Source organism: Sardina pilchardus, chromosome 15 (assembly GCF_963854185.1).
Source record: "Sardina pilchardus chromosome 15, fSarPil1.1, whole genome shotgun sequence".
In the NCBI taxonomy this organism is placed as follows: domain Eukaryota; kingdom Metazoa; phylum Chordata; class Actinopteri; order Clupeiformes; family Clupeidae; genus Sardina; species Sardina pilchardus.
This window is the reverse complement of record NC_085008.1, coordinates 25,404,574-25,431,705: the sequence shown is the minus strand read 5'-3', so window position 1 is coordinate 25,431,705 and position 27,132 is coordinate 25,404,574. Positions and strand designations below refer to the sequence as shown.

At 44.5% G+C, this 27,132-nt stretch overlaps 1 protein-coding gene across 1 annotated transcript in view; it reads right to left on the bottom strand.

Moving 5' to 3' along the window:
* Positions 1-27,132, bottom strand: part of ttll7 (tubulin tyrosine ligase-like family, member 7) — a 66,675-nt gene that overhangs the window by 21,615 nt on the left and 17,928 nt on the right. The window contains exons 7-14 of the mRNA XM_062556126.1: positions 26,725-26,941; positions 26,147-26,311; positions 22,820-22,978; positions 10,414-10,508; positions 8,676-8,823; positions 6,607-6,680; positions 3,052-3,187; positions 1-65 (exon numbers count right to left, since the gene is read on the bottom strand). The exon at positions 1-65 is cut by the window's left edge and continues 22 nt beyond it. Of these exons, the coding sequence (XP_062412110.1) occupies positions 1-65; positions 3,052-3,187; positions 6,607-6,680; positions 8,676-8,823; positions 10,414-10,508; positions 22,820-22,978; positions 26,147-26,311; positions 26,725-26,941 (1,059 nt within the window). The remainder of the gene's footprint in view (positions 66-3,051; positions 3,188-6,606; positions 6,681-8,675; positions 8,824-10,413; positions 10,509-22,819; positions 22,979-26,146; positions 26,312-26,724; positions 26,942-27,132) is intronic.

Sequence of the window (27,132 nt, the reverse complement as noted above, 5' to 3'; positions counted from 1 at the left end):
GACCTCCCCGTGAGTTTCTCATCGTCCAGCTCACACTGTTCCAGCAGATCCAAGATGTCCTCCTCCTGTAGACACACACTAATCCCTCTTAGGACACACACACACACACTGAGCTGGCACTGGTCCAAACACTCTCATTCACAGCCAGGCCAGGTTATCCGTTTCACATCATCTGCATATTGTAGTGAATAAAGGCCTAAAGTAACAACATGGACAGCAGACCCTAAACGGCAGTCGTAATGAACTTGGTGAATAGGCCTCTCAACTTCCATGCACATTCCAACCACAATCCAAATGAATATCTATGCCTGTAAAATGTGCAGTTTCTTGACTAAAATGCAAAATAGGCAGGCTAGAATACTTGTTAATCTAAAGACAGCTTGCTTCGAACTGAGATCCACAATTCTTTTCCTAATATAGTATTGAAGACATTTCCAAAATACTTTTCAGAGTCGGAGTATTTTACTGTTAAAATGCTAACAATGACTAACGCACTGCTGCTCTTTTTGTCAAGGCAACTGTATGATAATGCCCACAGTGTGTGTGCAAAGACTCTTCCCCTCAAACAACGTAGCACATTTATGATTGTCGAGAAAAAAAGCCAAAATGTCTGTTGCAATCGGAGATCCCAATATTTGCCCTCAGATTTTCTACTATTAAACACCTCAAAAGAGGCCCTCCCGCGGCCTGGGCTTTTTTGGCAGCCCAGATTTGCCCTCTAATCCTCTCTCTGTTCGCGAGCAGCTTGCCATTGTTAATAAAATCAAGATTAAATGCTGCCGGTGTGAAAAGGCGAGCCGTGGAGAGGCGGAGGCGGAGAGAGCGCGGGCTGGTACGGTACGGTGCGGTGCGGAACGGCACGGCACGGCGGCAGACTTGGCTGGGTCCGGCGCAGCGTGGTCGTGGGGAGGGGAGCACTTATGTCTGAGGAGGCTTTGGTGGGAGAAAAGGTCAGGGGCTAAAGAAGAGCTGGCACGGACCCCGCGCGTCTGATCACCTGATCCCGTCCCGCCTGCTCGCTCGCCACGGGGGGGCGGGATCACGCCGCCACTCGGCCTCTGCGCCAGACCCAAATATGGCGCCGCCGCTCGCTGCTATCTCTTGCTCTGGCGTCTGCCAACGTGACGGGAACCACCCCCCTCGCACACACACATAATACACACGCACACACGCGCAGGCACGCAGGCACGCAGGCACGCAGGCACGCACGCACGCATGCACACACGCACGCACGCACGCACGCACGCACGCACACACACACACACACACACACACACACACACACACATTCACCCTCTCTCTTTCTCTCTCTCCTTAACACACAAACCCCACCTCTCTCGCTCTCTCTCTCTGTCTCACAAACATAGACACATATGCAGACACACATTTGCTCTATCCCTCTCTCTCTCTCCCACACTCACACGCACACACACACACACACACACACACACACACACACACACACACACACACACACACAAACACACAAATACACACACACACACACACACACACACACACACACACACACAAACACACACACATAGTGCTGTGCGATACTACGGTATATATATCGTTGTACGACAGAAAAGTGTCTATCGTACGATACAGTCCTCTACCGTTTATATCGTAATTTTAACGTGTGTGGCTGTGACTGCTCAGACAATTCAACTGCGGGTGCGTTGCCGCTTCTCGCAGCGGGCAACGTAAACTTAATTTACTGACTCGGGATGGGTGGCCAGGCAAATTAACGCAGGCAGCTAATAGTAAACAAATTAAACTTTTTTGACATTGGCATAAAGACTAGTGTTGCACGGTGCACCGATACAACAAAAGTATTGCAATACCCTGAAATTAAAAATGTCACAACACCTAATGTTAGCCTACTTTACAATACGTTTAAGAATGACTGTGTTTTTCTGAAGAAGCGGTGCGCGCAAGGCAGGTCTCCCCTAAAAGCTAGCCTGTGGCTGTGTGTCTTTCCCCCCCTCACACACACTGGTATGCGCAGCAGTGCTATTAACAGCGAGACATTAGTGCTAGTTTAAGTGATGCTATTGTAACACACAAGTATAGGCTAATATCAATATCACTCAAATGTGTGTTGCTAACCAATCTAGGCTATGGCATTTAGATCATTAGGCTTACTACTGGGTTTAACATCATTATTTTCTCTCACATATTTCTTAAAGCGACAGGCACTTAATTACACCTACTGTACACAACCACAACTGTTAAAAAAAATTTTTTTAGAAATTATAAGAAAAATTTGCATTCATGTGTGGATGTAAATATATAATTTTAAGTAGAAATTCTATATCGGGATATATATCGTTATCGTGGTATAGAATTGCCTATATCGGGATATAACTTTTTGTCCATATCGCACAGCACTACACACACACACACACTCTTCCCCTCCCCCGCTCAACCTCCGTCCTTCCCCCTCCTGTACAGCAGTCCTCTTCTTCAACCAACAGTGAAGGAACTGCATTGTGACTTTAAAGATTTAACAAGCTTTTCAGACTGAAGGTTATTCAGCAAAGTGTTGCGCATTCGCACTTGAAGCTTTTTTTTTTTTTAAGAAAAAGGGGGAAAAAAACGGCTTATTCATATGCCCAGATGCACGTCTCAGCCTTGGAAGACTTCTCCATCTCCCCTTTTTAAAATCAACATCCTGGGGCTCGCAAAGAGAAAGCACACAGAGCAGATGATGAACTTGAGCGAAATGAGAAAGGCCGCGCTTCGACAAAACCGTCCGAGACAAAGACGAGGTCATAAAACATTTAAAGTGTCATTTGTTTTGTATCGGTGTGTGTTTTAGGGGGGTTTTGTGTGCAGGTTTTAAAGGGCTTTTATACAAGGACATATTGAAATAACACACACATAATCTACCCCATTCTCTTTCTCTATGAGAATTTGAATAGAGAGGGAAATGGAGAGAAAGGTGTATGTGTGCATGTGTGTGTGTGTGTGTGTGTGAGAGAGAGAGAGAGAGAGAGAGAGACTGCACGACTGAGCACTAAAGGCTGCCGAGTCTCAGGTACATGCCTTCATTCGTTTCAGAGGATTATTCATTTCCTTTTGAAGTGAGGCCGCCCGCCCGGCGAGAAATATCTGAAAGGCAGCTGAGAGGAGGCTTTCATACTTCTCCAAGAGCAGCTTGTCATCTGGGGGGTAAATACGTCTGAGAGAGAGAGAGAGAGAGAGAGAGAGAGAGAGAGAGAGAGATGGAGAGAGAGATGGAAGGAAAGAAAGAGGGAGAGAGACACATGGAGGAAAGAGAGAAAGGGAAGGGAAGAGATGGAGGGAGAGAGAGACAGATGGAGAGAAATCGAAGAGAGAAAAGGGAGAGAATAAGGCAGAGGATAGAGACGGTTGGGGAGAAGGATGGATGGAGAGAGAGAATGGGAGATAGATGGAGGGAAAGAAAAAGAGAAGGATGGAGAATGCAAGAGAAAGTGATAGAGTGATACAGAGCAGTGAATAAAAGAAGGAAAGGCAGCAGGAGGACATAAGGGACCAGGGCAGGACCAATCAAGAGGGAGAGAGAGAGTGAGAGAGCGCGGGAGAGAGAAGGAGAGAGAGAGAGGGAGGGAGAGGAGAGAGAATGACAAGAAAAGAAAAAAGACTGTTGATGGGCAAAGCATTTAGAAGGTTATTTTTATGCGTCAGACACATCTCGACAGTTCTTTTAAGTACACTTAAAAGTAAGACATTTTTGTTCTGTGCATTAGTGCATTCTTTAGGCCCAGTGATGTGACAGCTCATGTTAGACACGTGTCTGAAGCTCATGCCTTTACTTACCGCTTTGAATGTTTATTCTAAACTCACAGGGGACTAGAGCACTATACACCTCTCTCTTTACATCTTCATACTTAATCTCGACATTCATGCCTTATTTGCTTTCGGCAATTGCACCAAAAATAAACTAATCGCATTTGCAAGCCTGACCTGAACAGGGGAAGGTGTTAAAAGACTGATTGATTTCAGGAGTCTGTGCTAGAGTTCAGTCTTTTACCAGATGTCTTATCTCTTTAACAATCAAGGGATAAACCAAAGTAAACCAACATACGCTAATCCTCCACCTAGACCTGGCAGATTGCTCACTCTCCACCAGTTACTTTTGGACTAAGGTTACACCTTTAGTAGAGATGTTTGGAGATAACTCCAGCATTGGCTTCCAAACGCTAATGACCTAATGCTGCTTAGTCTACGAGTGTTTCTGTCAACTGGTCAAAATAATCTTTTGACTCCTGTCTTGAGCCTGGAGCGCTCCGTAACTCAGTAATACTGGCCTCAGTAAAAACTCAGCAATACTGGAGACAGTAAAAACTCAGTAATACTGGCCTCAGTAAATGTTCCGTAATACTGGCCTCAGTAAATGTTCAGTGATACTGGCCTCTGTACTGTAAAAACACTGGCCTAAGCTTGTATAATGATTCAGTCATTCTTCTACGGCGCCATTTCCCACCTCAGAACGTACTGTAGGAACAGAGCACACACACGCTGGGTAAACATTTTGCTTGTTCTCAGATGAGTCGAATTCTCCCAAATAAGAGCTAATGGTGATGTAGAGGCGCGCAGCCCCACCGTTGCGAGCTGCGCTGATAAACGAAGAGACGGGACATAAACACGGGGAAAAGTGCTCCACGGCAGAGGTAGATTAGCGTCCGCGGAATACAATAGAGCGGATTAGCCTGATTAATGAATTACGGAAGAAACGAGAAGCAGTTTGATTAAATCCTGCACTACAGTAATGTCCAAAGCCGCTCTTCACGACTAATGCGTTCTCGTCTCATGTTTTTGCTTCTTTCTGCAGTCTGCATATGAGTAAACAACATGTTTTCTACAACATGATTAAAATAATCCATCGTTTATTTAATTTATGCGTAAGATATCCTTTGGTCACAATCATGGCCATGTTTACTTCTCATCTTCTCCAAACATGAGGTCAGTTCAGTTCCTGTGTGAGAGAGCAGGAACTCAACACCACTTCACACATCTCTGTTAGGGGCCTGAAGAACCTTTTGTGTGCGCAGGGACTTGCACGGCGCCGACACGACCGTTATCATTAATTGTAATGCAACTTTAAATTCTGCAGGGTCACACAATGCCTTAGAAATGGGCTGACCCCCGCTCGTATATAATGACTGATGGAAGCTGTAATGACCACATGTGGCGGACTGGCTTTGAACTCGGGCGCGTCTGCGTCTGAAGCCCGCGCGTTTAATTTAGCGGAGGGCTAAGTTAGTTAGGAGCCTCCGCTAATGAGCGCCCCTAAATCTACTCCTGCTGCTGTGCATTTAGACTATCAGGCTCCTTATTAGTCCCCCGCTGAGGAGGCTTGTTTGGAGGTTACAAACAATAATCCACCTCCACAACAAAGAGCCTCTCCAGTCTCCAGCGCCGAGAGGAGAGGAGCCGGAGGCAGACAGAAGAGCACAGCTATCAAGCGGCGCTAATATCTACTAATAATGCCAGAGCGTCAGATGAAATACTGGTGACACCCATGTCTGATGAGCTGATAAATGTACAGTGCGTGAGATAGGTGAATATTTCTATACGTTATACGTTACTATACGTTATATGTCTGCATATTACTACACGTGTGAGATAAATGTACCTTATATTAATATAGAATGTCTTTCATTACAAACATTCCAGACCAATACAACGAATTAAGAGCATAGAGCATTTAAACGTGATACACAGGACTATGCAGTGTACCCACTATAAAAGCATCACCACCTCAGTATACAGTACCCACTTAAACTAGGCAAGGATAGGTATTAACATTTGGGGTTGATCACAGTATACAGTACCCTACCCACTACAACTAACTAGACTACTACATCATGGTATATCCACTACAGCTAACTAGACTACACCACAGAGCAAAGGTGAGTGTCAAGGTGTTGGAGAGCATGTTTTATGAGGCGACCAGCCTTGTGCATGTTGGCTTGAACCACAGTTCAGCACCTCATCCCAATCTGAGCACTCGAGTGGAAAAGTGAGGTTGGGCCGTGTCACACTAGTGACCTGGGATGGAGATTAAAACCAGCCACCAGTCAAATGTTGGCCAAACATGAATGTAGCTGAGTTTATTTCCAAACCAGCGGTAGCCGCAGGCCATGCCACCCTATATCAGTCGCTGTGGACATACGCAGCTAGAAAGCTTTAACATCACAGTTACTATGGCTAGTCAGCGGGAGTGGACCAAGCTCTGTTGCAGCAGACTCAAATCTATTCCATCTGGGACAGCCCAGGGAGGTCCTGTCTCTCTCTCTGTCTCTGTGTCTCTTCCTCTCTCTCTCCCTCTCTATCTCTCTCTCTTTCTCTCTCACTGTCTCTTTATCTCTCTCTCTCTGTCTCTCTCTCTCTCCTTCTTCCCCCCATCTCTCAATTCTACAGTATTTATGCCCTGGAGAGTGGAGTGCTCCATGAACGACCCTGTTAAACAGAGAGGGGCCAGAGAAGGGCTCTCCCACAGGATCTCCCTGGCAACAGACGACTAGAGCAGAGCTGGCTCAGAGCCGGCCCAGATCTGGTTTGGAGTCGGCAGGCGACTACAGCGGAGGTTACTGGCACGCATCCAAGCCTCACCTGTAGTTCCCCAGGTGCCGTTTCTCGTGCTCCTCCCGGGAAATCTGCTTCCGGACCTGGACCAGACGCTCTTTCTGAAGCGAGGACAGGATTAAAGAGGGAAAAATAAAGAGGAATAAAACACTCTCAAGTGCCAACATTTCATCTAATCAGCGGTGCCTTTCCCGAAAGTGGTCAAAAACAACTACCATCATAAAAATGATATGAAGAATTTAATTTTCTACACACTCTTAAGTTACATCATGAATTACCCTACAACACTTAAAAAGCAATCCAGAACAGCAATGCAGAGTGCAACAGAGCACTTTCCCCAATTGCAGGCTTTTATCAAATATTAGAGAGCGAGCAGACTACTTAAAACAAAAGTTGCATGGGTAAACAGTCTATGTAGTCGCCACATTCATCTACAGTATACCCATGACCGTTCATGATTCTTACAGATTTAATAACCGCACTCCCATTTGAACACATAAAACAGCGTAATTGGGCCAAGGTCAGCTGGTCAACTAGCAGGAGACTTGGTGGCGTAGCGCCTATTACCGTCACCAATCTCCGCTGAATGTTCCTCTGCAACCCCCCCCCCCCCCCCCCCGTACCTGCTGAACGTCCCCAGCAGAGCCATACAGAGGATGCATTGCAGCACACCTTTACCCTAGCTGACAGAAAAGACTAATAAAAGAGCAAAACAAACACTTTATGGTTCAGTGCCTCTCACCTGGTTTAGAAGCTGGAGCCAAAACGGCAATAACTAAGCTCATGAATAATAGAGTAGACTTATCGTGTCCTGGGCGAGGTCTGTGTGGACCAAGAGAGGTACTCAGGTGTCCAGATTAGAAGTTATGCCAGCCTGCTAAATAGGGCTCCATTGACATCATTGATCTGGTGACCAAGTCCTTGAGTGCGCTAACTCACTTGGCAAAACCGATTCTAATTCTGATTCTCTTTTGTTTTCAGCATTTTGCTTTGTTTATTTGTTTGTTTGTTTGTTTTGGTGAATCTGTTACGAGCCTATAACAATTGTAAAATTTCCACAAACATACTGTTATGTGCTATCATCAGTCATCAGAATGTATCTTTATAAGAAAGAACTGTGCTTTTTGCCGCGCGTCCTCTGCGTCTTGTGTGGGAACAGCATCAGAGATGCTCAGATGAGTAATTATCTGCCACTTCCATGGATGGGGTTGAGGAGCTCTCTTTTTAGCTGTCATATATTTTTTTTCCTCCTCCGTTTGCCTCCTGATGATTTTCTGGCTCAGCACCCACATCTCAAAAACAGGATGTTCTTAACATGGCTAAAAATGGCCCTCTAGAATTAATGGGATTCATAGGCCCACTGTGAACACTTAGCGAACACACAACAAACTTTGTAAAACACTTAAAATAATAACAATAATAAGAAGAAAAGAATACAACTGCAAGCTGTAAATTCTATTAAATGAAGTATATTTGTCTATTCAAGTATTAGAAACAATACCCTCTGCAAGAAGCTTCTAAACTTCAAACTAAATACAGTGAGTTCTTTCCTTAGAAACTATAGATTGACTGTTTGGGTACTGGTATCCAATAAAAAAAAAAGATAATCTTTACTTTTGAATATTTTAACAACAAGCAAAAACAACATTTCAGAAGCCTGCTTTGTCAAAGTGAGAGACAGGACCTTAAATGATCTGTGAATGCCTTTCAAACTCTCTAAATGATGCAATACACGGTCATAGCACTACAATACCGTGTCGTCAGTGGTCTCTCCAGGGAATTTCCAATAGTAAGGTTAGGTCAATACAAAATACCTCAATACTATCAATGCCACTTTTGCATTATACTGTAATGCTACATAGCCACTGCAACAATAACTAGAAAGCTGCAACGTATTTGTGCACAAATGTATCACTGTCGCCATAACTCTAACCTACCCTTCTAGCTATTTATTGCTTGCTTCTCTGTCTGTTTCTTCACAGTACACTGTGCTGATCTTAACCAAAATCAATAAATAATTGCCTGTGAAAGAATATATATATATAAAAAACCACTAGGAAGCGATGTCCACTCAGCTGGTCATGTGTGAAGCGTACCAGTTCCTCTCTTCGGCGCTCCAGGGTGTGTCTCTGGCGCTCGCGCTCCGAGGAGACGGACGAGAGCCTCTTCATGGAGCCCTGGCCGTAGAGACGCCGCTGGGCCTCGGCCTTCTGCTGGGCCAGGTTACGCCTCTTATCGCTCGCCCTGATTGCACACACACACACACACACACACACACACACACACGCACACACATACAGAGGTAGCGGTGAGAGTGTGGAACGCATGGAAGCTTCTAGCGAGGTGAGATGTGTTTTTTTTTTTTTGTGGTTTGTTTTTGACAGGAGGAGGTAGAGGGGAAAGACAGAAAGCCCACTGACCCTTCAAATGTGCTGCTGCACTGTGGTAGCAAAGGCTAGGAAATGCCCTGGGTTTCTGGGGAGTGCTCCTGTGTCCACATCTATTTTTTTCTCTCTCTCTCTCTTTTTTTTATATAAAAAACTCTTACTGTGCTAAGATCTCACCAAACACAGTGCTATTGATCTTAAAGGTGTCCACACTATTCACTGGATAATCTTGACTGGGCAAAGGTAAAATACTTCCCTTTTCACTGAGAAGAAATCCGGCACCTTTCGGGCCGCCAAAGGACCGAATTTACTAGGCGTGCAACTGACAATGTGCTGGAGTGATTTGGAATGCAGTGGATTAACCTTTGAGACTGGTTACCACTGCTTAATCAACATACCATAGCCGTGGTATATTACCTTATATCAGGAGCAACAGAATGAACATTCTGATAAAACATGCCACTGATAAAGACAGGCCACGCGCCTTCAGATTTGCCTGATAAAAAGGGTCTGCAGTGTGTGCCAGCAACATTTTGAATTTGACGTAACTTGAAACTCCGAGAGTGTTACTAACAGTTTGTCAGAGATAAGACAGAAGATATGTGATTAATAATGATATAAATATGAATCAAAGCATTCTGAAATTAAATTCCTATTCCTTACTAAATGTTAAACATCAATGCAATTTTCTGTGTAAGTAAATGATCAATTTTCTTCACTAAATCAAATAAAATGTTTTCCTGTCAAATAACTATAAGCTTTAACTCGTTAGTAAAATACATGTCAATGTCCTCATCGTCTTTCAAATACGCACTCTCTGGAGTTGGCAGTTCCTCCTTGGAGAACTAATTACGCATCCTCCCATATGACGAAGTCCAGTTGCATTACAACTCGCTTTTTTACAGGTGGGAAACGGTGACGTGGATTTCACCTCTGCCAGTCACGATAAGTCTCACTGGTGATTCAGTCTAAACTCCGCCCTCTAGTATGCGCCAAACGTGCGGGGAGCCATAACTGGGCTAGCCTTGTCATCATGAATTCTCTGCGTGATGGTTTCAGCATGTAGAAAAAGGCAGTTTGCGGAGTAAAAAATGACTCACAAAGTTAAAACACACAGTTTTTCCACAACGACAGAAAAAAAACCCCAAATCCACCATGCAAGACTTCCAAATGTTCTCTTCCACCGTATCTCTGCACACAATAACAGAAAAAAAAGATCTACTAACATCAAAAAGGTTTCAAAGTTTCTATTGTGAGATGAGGGAATCAATAGTGTGTGAAACATTAAACAGCCTTAGCCATCTCAGGGTTGAATGTGTGCTTTTTGTTTAATTCCGCAGTCCTCCTTGTAATGGGGCTCGGGAGACTGCGTCTGATGATTCCAGAGAAATCAAACCGAGGGCAAGACTGGTACGCTGCGGTGCACTACAGCGGCTTCTGAGCCTACCTGATGTTCAGCAGTTTCAGGGCATTGAGCAGGGCCCCCTTCTTCACATCATAATCAATCCTCTGATCGGTGCTGAAGCTCGGAGCACGATTGATCTGCAACGAAGCACAAGAGAATAGTTTTCATTCCGTCGAAGACCATTTCAAACACACTCTTCAGAAACACTGGCATTTTCTCCCATTGTTGCTATCATGAATACAGCCTGTTCTTTGTCACCTTTGACCTAGTAGCTCATATCCTGTCCCGTCGAAGGGCAGCTGTCTGGTCTGGTCAACATACCCGCTTCCATGCCAGTCACAACACGAAACTTCGTTGTTACAGCTTGTTGCTAACCCTGAGCTAAAAACCAAACACCATAGGCCACGCTTCGAACGCTTAGAAGATACAACTTTTATGTATCCCCTCAACAAAAATACAGTCTAACATGAAGAACCTTGCCAGCATCAGAGCTGAATCTGGACATTGCCGAGCTGTACATTTTTAACAGACTGTACCCATGAGTGCAAGCCAGCTAAGTTGTTGTACAGTACAGCACTCTGCTTCTGAAAAGACCTCTGCTGAATGGGCTGTGATGGCCGCCCTCAAACACAACAATGACAACATTTCTTTTCGGAGGGGATAAGAGTTGTCAAGGAACCTGAATGCGGGTATCAAGTGTTATTTGTAACATGCCAGAAATCAATTCCGTCTCCTGTCGCTCTTCATGGTCCAGGAGCCGTTAAAAGCAACAAAAGAGCTCAAGAAGGAGGAGGCCTGGCTGAATGTCTTCCTGCTGGACAGCTTAAACCACAGAGGCAGCGGCAACGCTAAAGACGGGATCAGATATCAGAGACGGGCTGGAGAAGATAACACCTATTCTCCGGAGTGAGTGAGACACACCACACAACCAGTAATTTGACCTTTCAAGTGAGTTAGGGTTAGCCCAACAAAACACCTCCAGATAACTTCCTTTCATTTAAGACTACTGACACTTCTTCCGCCCCCCCCCATGTCTGATTAAGGTCAGTAAGGGTTATTTTTTTTTTCTTTAAAAAAAAAAAAAAAAAAAAAAAACAGACTGACAGTTATTCACATTCCTAAACATCTTAAAGATTTACTTATATTAGGAAAGTACTATTACTGATGAAAAAAAATAGCATATCCCAAGAAAGAATAAAACAATATTAGCGTGCTTGAGAAAAAAAAAAATCTTGTCTTTCTTGGTCGGTCAGTTGGCGAAGTTTGGTTCCGGCCGGTGGGTCATTAAAGCCAGACAGGGGCCGCACGGCGTGTCTATGGCGCTGGCTACCTCGAAGGGGAGCCACTGGAAAGGGGGTGGGGGGGGGGGGGGTCTCGGCGAAATCTAGCCTCCCCCGGCTGGATGCTAATCCCAACATAAAGGTGCCTACTGATGTGTGGGCGGCTTAGGAGGGAGGGAGCCGAAAGATAATATTTACATCACAAGCAAGCGGCACAGGGGTGAGAAAGGCACCCCGAGATGGCAACTGTGGACTACATCAATGAGTATTACTGTACCGGCTGTAGCCTAGCAGGCCGCACACCTCCCCCGAATACACCAATCCACCAAAGTCTTTGACCACAGCTTTAGGAGGTGCACTGATACCCAGTAAGAGCTGTCCTGCAGATGGCTTGGCCCAGTACACTGACACGCACACACACACACACACACGCACACACACACACACACACACACACACACACGCACACACACACACACACACACACACACACCCACACTCGCACATACACACACACACACACACCCACACACGCACACACACACACACGCACACACACACACGCGCACACACACACACACACACACAGACACACACACATGCACACACACACACACACACACACACACACACACACACACACACACACACACACACACACATAGAAGGTGGGAAAAAAACACAACAAAGACCGCCTCTTCATGTTGTCTAACACAAGAGTACCCTGAGTTATAGTGTCAGGCATTTAACAGTGGGAATTGTTCTCCCGTGCTGCCTACCCCCCACTTTTTAGCAGTGCTTTCAGTCAATGGAGAGAGCACTTATCTCACTCTCTCAAATTCAACTCATTCCTCCATGGGGACAAGAGGGGAGAGATGGAAGAGAGGAGAGGAGAGAGGGGAGAGGGAGGGGAGAAGGAGGGGGGAGAGGGGAGAGAGGGGAGGGGGGGAGGTGGGCAGGGAGGAGACAGATCACCATTTTTAATTCCCACACCTCTCACACATAATAAACATCACAAAAAAAACAGAGTTCGCTGGAGTAAAAATAATGCTGTTTCGCTGCATAATCCTCAGAGTATTTCAGCATTTTTTTCTTTTTCATTCTCTCTCTCTTTCTTTCTCTCTCTCTCTCTTTTCACTTTCCTTGGTGATTTGTGGTGTCAATCTGTCATTGGCCGAGGCCTGAGATGGATGGGGAAGCGGCGGAGGTGGTTTTGCGCGGAGGAAGTCACGGTGGTGTGGGGCTAATGAACCCCCACAGGCCCTAAAGCCCCCCAACGGGCTCCCTACGTGTCTCTGGGACGGCCTTAAAGACAGGACATGAAGGGCCATTCAATAAAAATGTCAAGCAAAAAGAAAACACTTTCTGATTAGACCTCTTCCCCCTTTCAAAATTAAAACAGAAAAAAAGAGAGACAGATGAATCTGTAATTGGTGTCCGTAATAATGTAAGCATCAAGAAAAAAAAAAAACACTTTTACGCCTTCCCCTTTTTAAAAAAGACAAAAAGAAAAAAGACTAATCTGTTCCTAAATTAATAGCGTAGAATTTTTGCAATGCATTGATCTAGTCACCCATTTCTTCCATCATCTATTCACTTGGCCATATCTACTATTTTTTTTGCACGTGATTAAAGTTGCAATACATAAATAATATACCACCAGATCCATAGGTGCAATAAGGTCCATAGTGAATACAGTCAAGCCTGCAATCAGTCTCCAACAAATCCCACATTTGGTTTGAATTTACTTTGATGTGCTAGTGGTCTAACGATCTTCATTACTGCGCTTGGAGCCCCTGCAGAACGGCAAAAGAGTGCAGAGTCCGGGAACAGCAGTGAGGACTTCTGATGAGGCGACAGCAGCCGCACACGCACACACACACACACACAACGCAGTTGAAAAACATGGAACACTCGCAGAAGCACATTGTTAGAGAGAAGTTACATTTAAAATAACTGTTGCATAGACAATCAATGTATTTCTGTGTGCGTGCGCGCGCACGCACACACATACACACACACACACACACACACACACACACACACACACACACACACACACACACACACACACACACACACAAACAAACACACAGACACACACACACACACACAACACATACATACATACATAAATTGCTTTGTTTTTTTTTTTTTCTTTTTACACACAAAAAAATGTTGACATTGTAAAAAAAAAAAACAAATGCTGTTCTTTCCGGTTCAGAAATGACCGAGAGGCTCCAGGGCATTGGCATAGCTCAAGTGCTTCCAAAACAAAGCGAAGCCAAACAAACAGGGCAGGGCAGAGCAGAGCGTGGCAGTGGTATAGCACAGCATGCCGCTACGCACCGCTAAACCTCGTCTCCAGTTTCCCATCATTATCAATCACTTTGCCAGGCCTTTGTTGCATTTGTGCTGGCTAATTCAGCTCCGAAACACAATACTGCTCCCAGGTTGCACCGGGGCTGAGGGTCGGGCCGACCCGCACCACTACTACCGGCACCTTCTGAAGTCGCCTGAGGATCCTTCTCACACACACATGGACACAATACACACAAACACACAGCATACGCACACACACACACACACACACACACACACACACACACACACACATATATATATACACACATGTATACATAAACACACACACACACACACACACACACACACATACAAGTACACACACACACACACATACATACAAACACACACGTACACGCGCGCACACATACACACACAGAGAGCCTTTTTTTGAAGCACTGCTTTGTGTTCAATGATGACACATGGGCTGGACAGAATGGCTAATTACTCCATGCAACAGACAGGGGAATGTCTATTCTGAGCATCATTGCATGAGAATGCCGTGGTAACAATGTAACATAGTTCTGCAAAGACATAGATAGAGACAGACAAGCATATAGATCACTGTAATTATTTGCAATAAATCCTCTTCACTGGAAGGAGCTCTAAAAGATAAATAGTGCCACCTAGAGGAGAGCACTGGTATAGCTTTCAGAACTGCAGGATAAAGCATTGCAATGCAGGCCAATTACCTGTCTCACTACTGTAACTGTCTGTCTCTATACATGTTAACAATTCCAATAACTGTGTATCACCAAACCCCTGACTTGAACTTGAATAAAACCAGTTTAAAAAAAAAGTGTTGCAGAGTAATGTAAATCAATTACTTATAGGATCATTCAATAGACCTTAACGTCATTTTCAGATCTACATCTTAGACGCAAATCACGTTTATGTCATGTGAGGCGATAGTATAATGTAGCATCCCAATGAAAATGCCAATTAATGAACTCTGCCTTTGTGGCCCTCGAGCTCCTCGCTGGAGTTAGAGGAATTTTTATGTGTAAAACCACAGGCTACATATGACATCAAGGTGTGCGTGGCTGTATATATTTGAGATTCACTGTGTGTGTGTGTGTGTGTGTGTGAGAGAGAGAGTGAGTGTATATGTGAGTGTGTGTGTGTGTGTGTGTGCGCGTGTGTGTGTTTGTGTGCGCGTGCCTATGTGTGTGTGTATGTGTGAGTGTGTGCCTACATGTGTGTGTGTGTGTGTGTGTGTGTGTGTGTGTGTGTGTGTGTGCGTGCGAGAGTGTGTATGTGTATGTGTGAGTGGTGTGTGAGTGTGTGCGGTGACCGTCGCAGCGCTTCGGACAGTCTCTTGGAAGATCAAACAGGGGTGTGTGAGTGCGGGATGAAAGGGTCCCGTTTGTAAAGGGGCCTGTTTGTTTACGCTTCCTGGTGCTCGCCACGTCCGCTCACGGAGGGGGAGGACGAGAGCAGCTCTGGCTAGTGCTGCGGAGGTTCCGGAAAGAGCCGCCACACTCGTCTAGAAACAGCCGGGGGTCGGGGAGGGGGGGGGGGGGGGGGGGAGGGGAGGGGAGGGAGGTTCTGACCACCTCTGCGGGTGAGTGTAGTCTGAACGATGTAACTGTTCCAGAAACACAGGCGCCCCTGCAACCACTGCCACTTTCATCTCTAATCATACAACACGGACCAACACTCCCACCCGCCCACACTAGTTCCGCCAGCACATCACACACACACACACACACACACACACACACACGAACACCACAAACATGGACACACACGCGCACCCACACACTAACACACCACAAACATGGACACACACACTCACATATGAACACCACACACACACACACACACACACACACACACACACACACGAATACCACAAACATAGACACACACAGACACAAGTTGTAGACACACACATGACTTATATTCAATTACACACATACATTATATTCATTCATATTACATTCAACAAAGCACACCAGTACAAATGTGTACACTCACACCCAGAGCGACACACACACACACACACACACATTATGGTAGAAAACCCAACGAAAACCCAACAAGAAGCGAGCGCCTACTTTACTTTTGTTCCGTTCATGGGAATGGATATTGTGTATCATTGTGCATCATTGTGCATTTTCACTACAGTAAAAACAAAGGAACGTTCAGCTGCACACGCCTGTGAAATGCTCTCCCTGAAAACAGACCACTGCATATGGGTAGTTGACATCTGGCCAAGAAAAAGTGTTTTTTTTGGAAAACATAATTTTTAAAGAAAAAATACAAATATTTATGTAGTATGGAAACTGTAGTTTCTGAAAATAATAGTGGTCACTCATTTCGTCAATGACCTCACCTATTTTTTCCACGTTTACACTCATCTGCACTGTGAATGTGTCCTATGGTGTGACATTTAAAAAGTACTAAGAAATGATATTGAATAACATTAAAAAATACATGAAACAGAATTGTTCACATTATTAAATCATTCTTTTCTTAAAATTATATTTATTTCACATAAAAGTTCTAATTACAATCATTTTCACCACGAATAGATGAACTTGATTGACTTTTTCCTATGAATGTCGATACATTTTTTTCCGCCAACCTTACAAAACTGTTTGAAATTGTACCTATCTAAGAGGAGCCATTATTGGAGCTCCCCTCATGCCAAACCTGGCTTTTTTTAAAGTACGTTTTGAAATTAAGGATGTTTTTCTGTTGTTTTATGTTTGTCACACTATAGGACAAAATGTCACACTGAAGGACAAAGATAGCTATTGCATGAAGTGAGTCAGAATATATGTAGTGTTTATTGTAACAGTGATAAAGGAGGACATTTGTTGGATAAGTGTTGCTTTTTCCAGGCTATTTTTTTTATGATAACCCATTGTCAGTCAATAGTAATAGTACTTAACTGTGTTGAACTAATTTGTCGACTATGAAACCACGGTGAAGTTTCACTTTGTCTATGAGTTCAAATAATAGGTGAGTGCAGATGCATGTAGGCTAAACTCTGCTAGTCACAAGTAAAGCAAGGTTTAGTGGAATCCCTGTTCCATATAGTCTTGTGTGCATGCAGATTCCTTCAAATGTGCTGTGTGAAGTTGCATTGTTTGCTGTTGAAGGAAATGATAGATATTATTCTCATTGTTTTAAAGGATGTTACGCCCAAAACACACCCATGACTGATTAAGAGACATAAGAACAACCCTTTTGTGTCCAGCACCTGACAAAATCACACCATTAAATTAGTGAATGTGGACTGCCATGCCTTTAATGTCTATAAACGTTGTGCTTCTGACCATCCGTTTTTGATCGCCAAAAGAGGGACCATAATCCTCAATAGGGAAATTCCATTTTAAAACATTGCGTTACATTCATGAAGTACACTCTATCTAAAACATCCCTACTGAAAAATAGCAAGAAACCATGTTGATGTTGGTAGCTGGTTTTAGCTGTTTTTTGCTGGTTTTCCTCCAGCTATTGCTGGTCTTTGCTGGTATAACTGGTTAGGCCACCAGGTGGACATGCTGGCGTGACCATCTAAGGAAGCTGGTCATGCTGGTGTGACCAGCCTGTCGTGTGGGATACCGCTGGTGTGAGATGGTCATGCTGGTGACCAGCCTGCCAAGCTTTACATTGTAGGTGTAAGATGGCCATACTGGTTTGCTATGACCAACATAAGCTGGCATGACCAGTAAAAACCAGTAATGTAGACCAGCAACACCAACTAAAATGACCAGCGTGAGATGGTACGACAAGCAAAACCAGCAGAATTACCATCGTAAGCTGCAGGTATGTTTTTGCATGACTTTTGCTGGTCTATAGCTGGTTAACCATCATAGGGTGGCCAAACAAGCTGGTTAACAAGCTGGTCAACCAGCAAACCACCCTAAGCTGGTCAGGCTGTTTTTTCAGCTGTTAGAGCAGTTTTTAATCATACTTGACACAATTATCTACAATGACATTCTATTCGTTGGTGGCAACACTGGAAGTTCCAGGGCAGGTTGGGCCACAGGTCCTGCAGGGAGGTTCTTTCTGTTATAAAAAAAAAAGTTTTAGATTTATGTACTTTATATTATAGTTGCTTTAGTAACACTTCAGAACATTGTATGTCGTCTCTAAAACAGCAATAAATATTTGAATTTAAGTCATTATAAGTGTCACACCAAAGGACATTTCCTGTCACACCAAAGGACATTTAAGCTGTTGTGGCAGTTAATGACCATGCTAATACTAACTGAGCTGTCATTAGCAACTGACATCATGCACTTGCATAATATTACATAGTCCTGCTGTTAAAAATACAAATTTTAATACAAAAATGGCATTTAGGGGTGTCACACCAAAGGACAAAAAAACTTAACTACTTCAGTGGTCTGAAAACATAGTTGAATATCTGAGCAACTCTGAGAGAAATTCTCACCATGTTCACTGCTCCAGGGCTTCATTGGGGTCTTCAGTCACATGACCTTGAATGGGGTCTTTCAACTAAATGTATTTGTCCATGATTTTGGCCAACTTAACATCAGGTTATTGCATAACACCAAAGGACATTTTTTTCTGTGACGAACTTTACGGAGTTCCTACCATTTTAGAAATGTATGTATGGGAAAAGTGATTGCCACTTAGTAAAATAGACACTTGCACAATTATGCCAGGAGCGTTCATTAAAAATTTGAAACATTATTTCCTCTATTTATAAAAGTTAATATTTATATAATTATGTTGTCTACCATCACACCATAGGACAATTGTAAGGTTTGGCTCAAAGTTCTGAAAAAGCGATAAATAACTCAGGTATTAAAACAACAAATTCATGTAAAGCAAGAAAATGTTTAACCTTTTACAGTATTTTAAAATGTGAAAATGTGAAATTAATTGTGTTTTATCTTCTGTGACGGTGAAAAAGCCATGTCATGTCATCTACCCACATATTTATATCCATATGCAATGACTTCCTGGGGCAAGGGGCTGTTTTAAAGTAAGAGTAGAGAAAAAAAGAGTGAGGGCAAAAAAAAAAAAAAAGGAAAATAGCACAGTGAAGGAGAAAAAAAAGAGAGAAGGTGGAATGGCTGAAAAGTGAGCAGCTCTCTCTTCAGGATACTAATTATTGTATCAGCTCGCGAGCACTTGTTCTTTTCATTTGGAAAACCAGCTGTTCTTTTTTCGTAAAAAATCCGAAAACAAGGAGTAAACTCGTCTGTAATGAGCACGAACTCCGCAAGTGGTCCAGGAGGCAGTGAAGCTCGGGAGGAGAAAACCCACCACGAATTCATAAAAACAATAAATATTCTCGCAGCAAGAGCTCGCGCAGGACAGACATGCGCATCATTTAAAGGGGCAGTTTGCATGTAGATTCTTTCTCTCTCTCACTGGGCGCCCTGCATATTTGCCTGTCGCCCGCTTTTACATTATTCGTCATGCTAGCTTAACAACTCCAGTGTGACCAGCTCCTGGAAAGAGTTGAGAAAAAAATAAAAATAAATAAATAAATAAAAAATAAAAGAATCCACCAGAGGGCCCGGGGGCAATGATATCAGCGTGTTACTCCACTAGATTTTCCTAATGGGTAGGAGCTCTCTGGAAGGTTCTAGCTGACCCCTTTGGTTCCTATGCAACAACCACTCTAATCAGTAGGCAGCTCTGCAATTAGCATTCCAACTGCAGGCTGTCACATCAGAAGAGTACACACACACACACACACACACACACACACACACACACACACACACACACACACACACACACACACACACACACACACACACACACACACACACACACACACACACACACACACACACACACACACACACACACAGACTGAATGAGCCGCAGACGACACCAAGATGATGTTCGGGGGACCTAATGAAAGTGAGGTTTCTAGGGTTACACTGTTTGTGTGTGTGTCTGTGTGTGTGTGTGTATATATATATGTGTGTGTGTGTGTGTGTGTGTGTTTGGAGGGGGGGCTGCCTTGTTTTGAATGTCAATAGGAGGCGAAACTGGTGTAGAGAGCCCAGCGAATTAAGATAAGAATCGCACAAAAGATTGTCCTTTTTCTCTGTGCGTGGACACAATACCTTGGTCCAGTGACAGAGACTCTTATCAGTCCGCCACCTCTTCAGGATCTCTCCTCTTTCTGTCTCACTCTCTCCCTCCTTCTCTCTCTGTTTCACGGTTGCTATTCTTCGTGTGTTTATTCATGAGAATACTGCTGCTGATTTCCAGCCTTTTCTGTGCCTGTCACAGCGATCTCCGAGTGTGTTTGTATGTCTGCGGCGCCTACACATGCCTGAGTGTCGTTTTCTCAGCTACCTGGGTCACTCAGCAGCACAGCACGCAAATCACAAAACACACACATCCACGTCTCATCCTACCGCTTTCCAGCGCGCTTTTGCTAGATCTCATTTCCTCAATGTTTCCTTGAAAAAAAATAAACAATCACATCTTTTGTCTTTGGTTCCCCCATCTTTTAGCACTATGCTAATTTGCGGTTACCTTTATACCTTTGAGATTGTAATTTGGGGGGGGGGGGTGTAGACACGAAAACAACACACACACGCACACACACACACACACACACACACACACACACACACACACACACACACACACACACACACACACACACACACACACACACACACACACACACACACACACACACCCCACACACACACACACATACAGTATATATATATTTATATATTATATACACACACTACAACAGAAGTGTAACAAGATGTGAGCCTGTCATCACTGCCTCTGCAGTATATAGTAATGACATCAATCAATACACCCACACGGAGGTTGAGACTTGTGCGTGAGTTTACCTCGTGTAACATAGAGAGGGGGAGAGGACTTTACATCTGGAAATGGAATTGAACTCCAATGAACAAACGTCAGAGATTATTAAATGTTTCATACCCGATAACGTCATCTCTATAGATCAAACCTTCCCAAAAAATCTAATTACGCAAAAAAAGGCCTAGCTATACAATATTTCTCTAAATATCGAAATTTTAAAAGATAAACTACATAAAATATAGGCAGATATGAAGCAGTAAAGATCAGGTTTTGTTGAGGCAAACCTTGCAGTCGAGCTTTCAGAAATGGCACCTGACTAATCATTTGAATTCATCTATAAATGATTGCTTCCACAAATGTAGCGTGAAACAGAAACAGCTTTTTTTTTTTTTTTTTTTGCTCCTGTGTGGGGGACTTGAAAAGGATGTTAATTGATGGGAGTTATGGCAGGTTGCTCAGAGCACTAAGGGGATCATTACCGGCGGAGTGTAAAAACGGCATCTACGGCTGTTTGCATTCTATCACACGCACAAGCTGCGGAACAGCCAGAGGAAACGTGGCGCGGCGCGGCATGGCACACGGCATGGAGCGGCACAGACTCTGTCAGCATCAAGGCGGCACGTTCGACCTGTCTTCTAGCAATCACTCGGAGAAAAACAAAACACCCACCCGATACAGGGGTCCATGGGAAGCCAAGACAGGACCAAAAATATCTACAAAAACACAAATTATTTTACAGTTTGAGCTTAAAATAAAGTAAAAAGAAAATAATAAAGATTTATTTTGGTTTCTGTGGTGGTGAAAACAAATCCTACGGTCGTTTTACATAGCTGAATCAATTTGTGGGAGAACAGAAAGAAGACGCTGGAGAGAGAGACAGAGAAGGGAAGAGAGAGAGAGAGAGGGACAGAGAGAGAGAGAGAGAGAGAGAGATAGAGAGAGTAAAAGAAAAAGAAAAAGAAAAAGCCCAGCACTTTGGGTTAGCTAAAGGATTTAGGTCATGCTTTAACTGGCTGACATCAGGCGGCGAGCTGCCTGGAAAAGCTGGTATGGATCGTTCAGCAGCGACAGACAATCAGCGAGAGGAAGAAGGAGAGAGGGGGAGAAGGAGAGACGCATTCCTGGGGTGGCTGGCCGGCCAACCTGCAGTCTGACCTACATTTCCTGCACGACTCAGGGAGCACAGCTCTCCACTGGCAAGGGCCCTCACCAGAATCAGCTTCTGGATCTACTGGCAGGGGTGCGAGTGTATGGTGTGCGTGCGTGCCTGTGTGTGTGTGTGTGTGTGTGTGTGTGTGTGTGTGTGTGTGCTTGTGTGAGTTTGTGAGTGGGATGTGTGTGTGTGTGTGTGTGTGTGTGTGTGTGTGTGTGTGTGTGTGTGTGTGTGTGTGTGTGTGTGTGTGTGCTTGTGTATGTGCACATTTGTATAGTTTGTGTATGTGCGTATGTGCGCTTGTGTGTTTGTGTGTGTGTGTGTGTGTGTGTGTGTGTGCGTGTGTGTGTGTGTGTGTGTGTGTGTGTGTAATATGCCATCTTTTCCTAAGTTTATTAACACTGCCATTTTGGGCCAACCGCTGGCAATTTGAAAAGTGCCAGACGAACTTGAGCTACTCACAGAGAAAGAATAACATTACACACAAGGGCCAGGGTCTGCTCTGTATTTCAGTCACTCAAACCCCATAATTCACTGCAACGTAACCAGACCAATGTTTACAAATGACCACCACCAGCCACGGCAATAGTGGATGTTTGCGTGTTTGGCTGGCAAAGCTTTAAGCACAACTTGCCAGATGTCATGGCTCAAACTGCCCTGACATAACAAAGACATCATCATTACTCTCCCAAAGAAGAGATGGGTCCAAAAACATGACCCATATTTCAATCCCCATTTTAGAAGATTTCAGGGCTTTTTTTTATTTATTTTTTTCAGAAAATGTGAATGAGTAGAATTTGTTTATTTATTCATGGTTCCAGAAGTATTTTTTTTTTTCTGTCTGTGCACATACCTCTAGCAGCCAGGGCTTGAGCTTGCGGTCGAGGATGATGTCGAAGCCGAGCATCTCGAAGCAGACGCTGTCGCTCCCTGGTGGCTGTCCTGGGCGGCACATGCGGTAGGCGTGCAGGACGTGGGGCTCGGCCACGATCAGCGTCTTCACCACCAGCTCCTGTGAGATAGGGAAGAGAAAGCAACATGTACTATGCGCATATATGTACAGTACAGTCAGCTTTACTATATATTTAAAGACAGAGAAGAGAGGAGAGAAGGGTAGGGGAGAGGGAGTGTGTGTGTGTGTGAGAAAGACCTGAAGAAGAAAGACAATAAAGGACAAAGAAGGTCCAAAGGAGGAGGAAGAACAAAAAGAAAAGTGGAAGAAGATGAAAATGACAAAGAAGCAGAAGAAGCAGCAGAACAAGAAGAAGAGGAAGAAAAGAGGAAGAGGAGGACGAAGAGGAAGAGCGAGCGCGTGTAATCAGCCCGGTACTCCGTCAGCCCGTTTGCGTTGGTGCGGCCCCATCCCTCTCTGCGCTGATTGCTGCGGCCGATAGCCGATAGCGGCGCGCGCGACGGCTCCCTGGCTCTGGGCATCTGTTATGTCTCGCTGTCTGTCTGTGTGTGTGTGTGTTTGTGTGTGTGTGTGTGTGTGTGTGTGGGCCCTGCAAACACAGAGCGCGTGGCCCGGCCTGGCGTGCGCATTGAATAATAGAGGGACATTAGACGGTGTCCTGCCTAATGGGATGGAGCCGACTAAATCTGTCACCCAGAAGGAGCGCAGCAACACGGAGCCGCGCCGCGCGAGGGGGAATAAATGATCTGGAAGCATGGCAGCGCTTCCTCTCTCTCTCTCGCTCGCGCTCTCTCTTTCTCTCTTTCTATCTCTCTCTCTCTCTCTCCCTCTCTCGCTTGCTCTTCTTCTCTCCCTCTCTCTCTTGCTCTTTCCTCTCTCTCTCTTTCTCTCTCGCTCTCTCTCTCTTTCTCTCTCTCGTTCGCTTTCTTTTCTCTTATCTGCACAGAGACAGGCCACAGCCTCCCCCCAGAGAGGAGCGGGACAGGTTTGCATGCATCTCCAGCCGACAGGCAGGACACACAGAGCCGCTGTGGCAGTGGTGGCAGCGGTGGCGGCGGTGGCGGTAGTGGGATCCCGTGGCACGCGGCACGCACAAGGCGGGCACCGCCAGCTCTATTTCAGGGGCCCTGCCATCTGCCTGCTGCCCAGAGGTGTCTGCTATGACATAGGGCTGTGTCTGTGTGTTGTAAGAGACACATAGGGGTGTGTGTGTGTGTGTGTGTGTGTGTGTGTGTGTGCGCGTGCGTAACAGAGAGAACGAGAAAGACAGTCAGAGACAGACCAATGGTGAGTTTATGTGTGTGTGTGTGTGTGTGTGTGTGTGTGTGTGTGTGTGTGTGCATAGATAGATGAAAAGAAAAAGAGAATATGAGAGATTGCGAGAGAGAGAGAGAGAGAGAGAGAGAGAGAGAGAGAGAGAGAGAAAAGGCAGATTATTTTTCTCCAAGCGAGCTTTCTGTATTCTCCATGTGGCAAGATATCATGTATTAGTGACAAGCAGCGCGACAGGCCCCTGCTCCACGGAGCGGAGAGGGAGGGAGGAAAACAAAAGGCTGAATGTCGAGGGTGTTTGTCAACTCGGCGTAGACGCTGCGTCTGGGTCAAAGGCCAGGTAAATACAAGTCAAGCATTGTGGCTCCGCATGCGGACAAAGACACATGTGTTGAATAGGGGGGGTGGGAGAGGGCTGCGCGTTAACTTGTCTCTTCCTCAAAGCCGGCTGATTGGCACTGGCAGGTGAGACGATGGGAGACGTGCGGCGGAGAGGAGCGGAGAGGAGAGGAGAGGAGAGACGCGGCCGGAATAAAGGGAGAACTGGCAAGCCCCCCAAAATCAATCCGCCGGAATTCTAGGAAAGGTCAGGGGTCAAGAGAACTGTGAAAGAAAATCATTCTGAGCCGCTTTCTTCAAGGCTCCACAGCGGAACTGAGGGAAGAGAAGAAAGAACGCTTGAACACGAGAACTCATACAAAAATCATAACCCTACACTTCGTGGAGCCGAGTCAAACGGTAAACCTGCAACGCCTCATGTTTTTCACTGCGAAAAAAAAACCCACACCTAAACGAATACTGCTGAATGCTGATTAAAACTGACATATTTATTTATCCATTTCGTACTTATGTGTATTTTATTCTGCATTCCAGTCTTGCAACAGAAAACACAATAAGCACAACTCACATACTGTAGACAACGCCATGTTTGGCCAGTGTAATGATAAGGCAACAGTATGTGACTCAGGCCGAGGTAAACACAAGCCAAAAACAAAGAGCCCTGAAAAGCCCCCTCCTTCAGGTCTCTCTGCTAAGCACCTCCCTCAGCCAACATTCATTATACGCCATGCCGTGTATGTCAAAGTGACTGACAAGCATGGCAATGAATTTTTGCAAATGGCTCTCCGTGGTACAAGCAGGTTCGGTGAACACAAAGGAGGGCCAAAAAGAACAGATTTGTTGTCAGTGTATCTATGGAAACTGAGAGAGGTTTTTTTCCCCTCAGCTCTCCAGTTGTTTTTATGAGTAACTCCTCTCTCACGTTCTTTGTTCTTATGTCTGCTTCACATTGCTAGCGTGATATCGCTCTCTCATAGCAGCACATGGGACACCTCACCTTACGTATAGTCTAAAGTGGCAAACATTCGTCTGCCAGGGCATCTGTTAAAATTTGCAAGTCTGATTTACTTTTGGGGGTTCTCATTGGGACTTCTGATTGTGGGTTGACATTATTCTCATTGACTCGTTTCTGTCCACACTTATATTTTAGTCTAAAAAGCACAAAACTGTTTTTTTTTTAGCAAGTTTATCTTTGGACAACACATTGTGAGCAAATAGGATCTTGAGCGCTTGGACACATTTTATGTGCAATCTTCATCTATCCTAATATTTTTTACTTTATTTTCTACAAATGTAGGTCAGGTTTTCTATATTTGAAAATACTGATTATAAAATAAAGAAATGCTTGACACACTCACACAAAAAAGGGGGCAATGGTATGCACATCAAACAAGCAAAACAAAGACTGGGACTGACACAAGGCAAGATCAGAGAGGAAGACTCCGGGAAAAAAAAGACACTTGAAGCGCATAACCCAACCAGATGAACTTTAAAGCTCCTGATTCTGAGTCATGTTGGTGAGGGATTAGGATTACCCGCCCGGGAGAGTAATCATCAAATGTTGACAAAAAAAAAATACTAAAAATAAATAAAAATATAAATAAATAAATAAAATAATGCATGGGTGTAAGTGAAAGTATAGATTTGCACACTTACTGATACATCATTCCAGAATTTGGCCACATCGAAATCGTTGGACCGGAGGAACTCGGAAAACCAGCCGAGAGATCTCTTGCTTCCTTTGTCTATGGTCTCATCTCGCTCAAAGTTCTCGTTGTGTTTGTTGACAGAGTAATTTGTCAGGTGCATGAACAGTTGGCTCTGTAAGGGGGGGAAAAAAAACAAGGAATGATTAATGGTCTTTTAATAATTCAATTAATGATCTTTAATGGCAGATGATGTCCCTACACCATCAACAACAAAAAAACACAATAAAGTAGAAAAAAGGTAAAGACCGACATAAACATGGAGAAGAACAAAAAACAAAATGGCGTAACCCCCATTAACACAAGACGTTAGAGCAGCATGATACCATTCATCTCCCTGGCACACCTGACGGCTTGACGGCGCACTACGGACTGGGACACGTGTGACAGGGTTTATCCGACCCACACCCCTGGGGACCCTGGGGCCCCTTAATATTTGATAAGACAGCTGCTTGGCACAGCTGGCTGGGTGCCTGCCTGCCTGGCTGGTTGTCTGTCTGTCTGCGTGTCTGTCTGTCTGTGTCTCACCAGGTTGGACTCGTTGGGCGAGTGGTACTTCTCGGTCCCCATCCGGACCAGGCCGTCGTTGTAGAGGAAGATCCGCAGAGGATCGCAGGAGGTGACCAGGATGTAAATACGCAAGTCGAACTTGTAGCCTTCCATCAGAAAGGGCTTCTCAAGGTACTCCTGCACGATGTAGTGCTCTTGACTTGGAAGCTTCTCGCAATTGCGAATCAAGGAAATCCTGAGAATGAACAAATTTGAAAAGCACAGGAAATAATTAAGTACTCTAAGAGAAAAAAATTATCTTGCTCAGTGTAAAATTCAGCTTGCATTCAACTACTTCTGCTGCTGCCAACGTGTGATTGTTAAAAAAAACATACACAATTATAATAGCCATTAAGTGAAAAACTCAATTAGCTGATTTTATTGCTT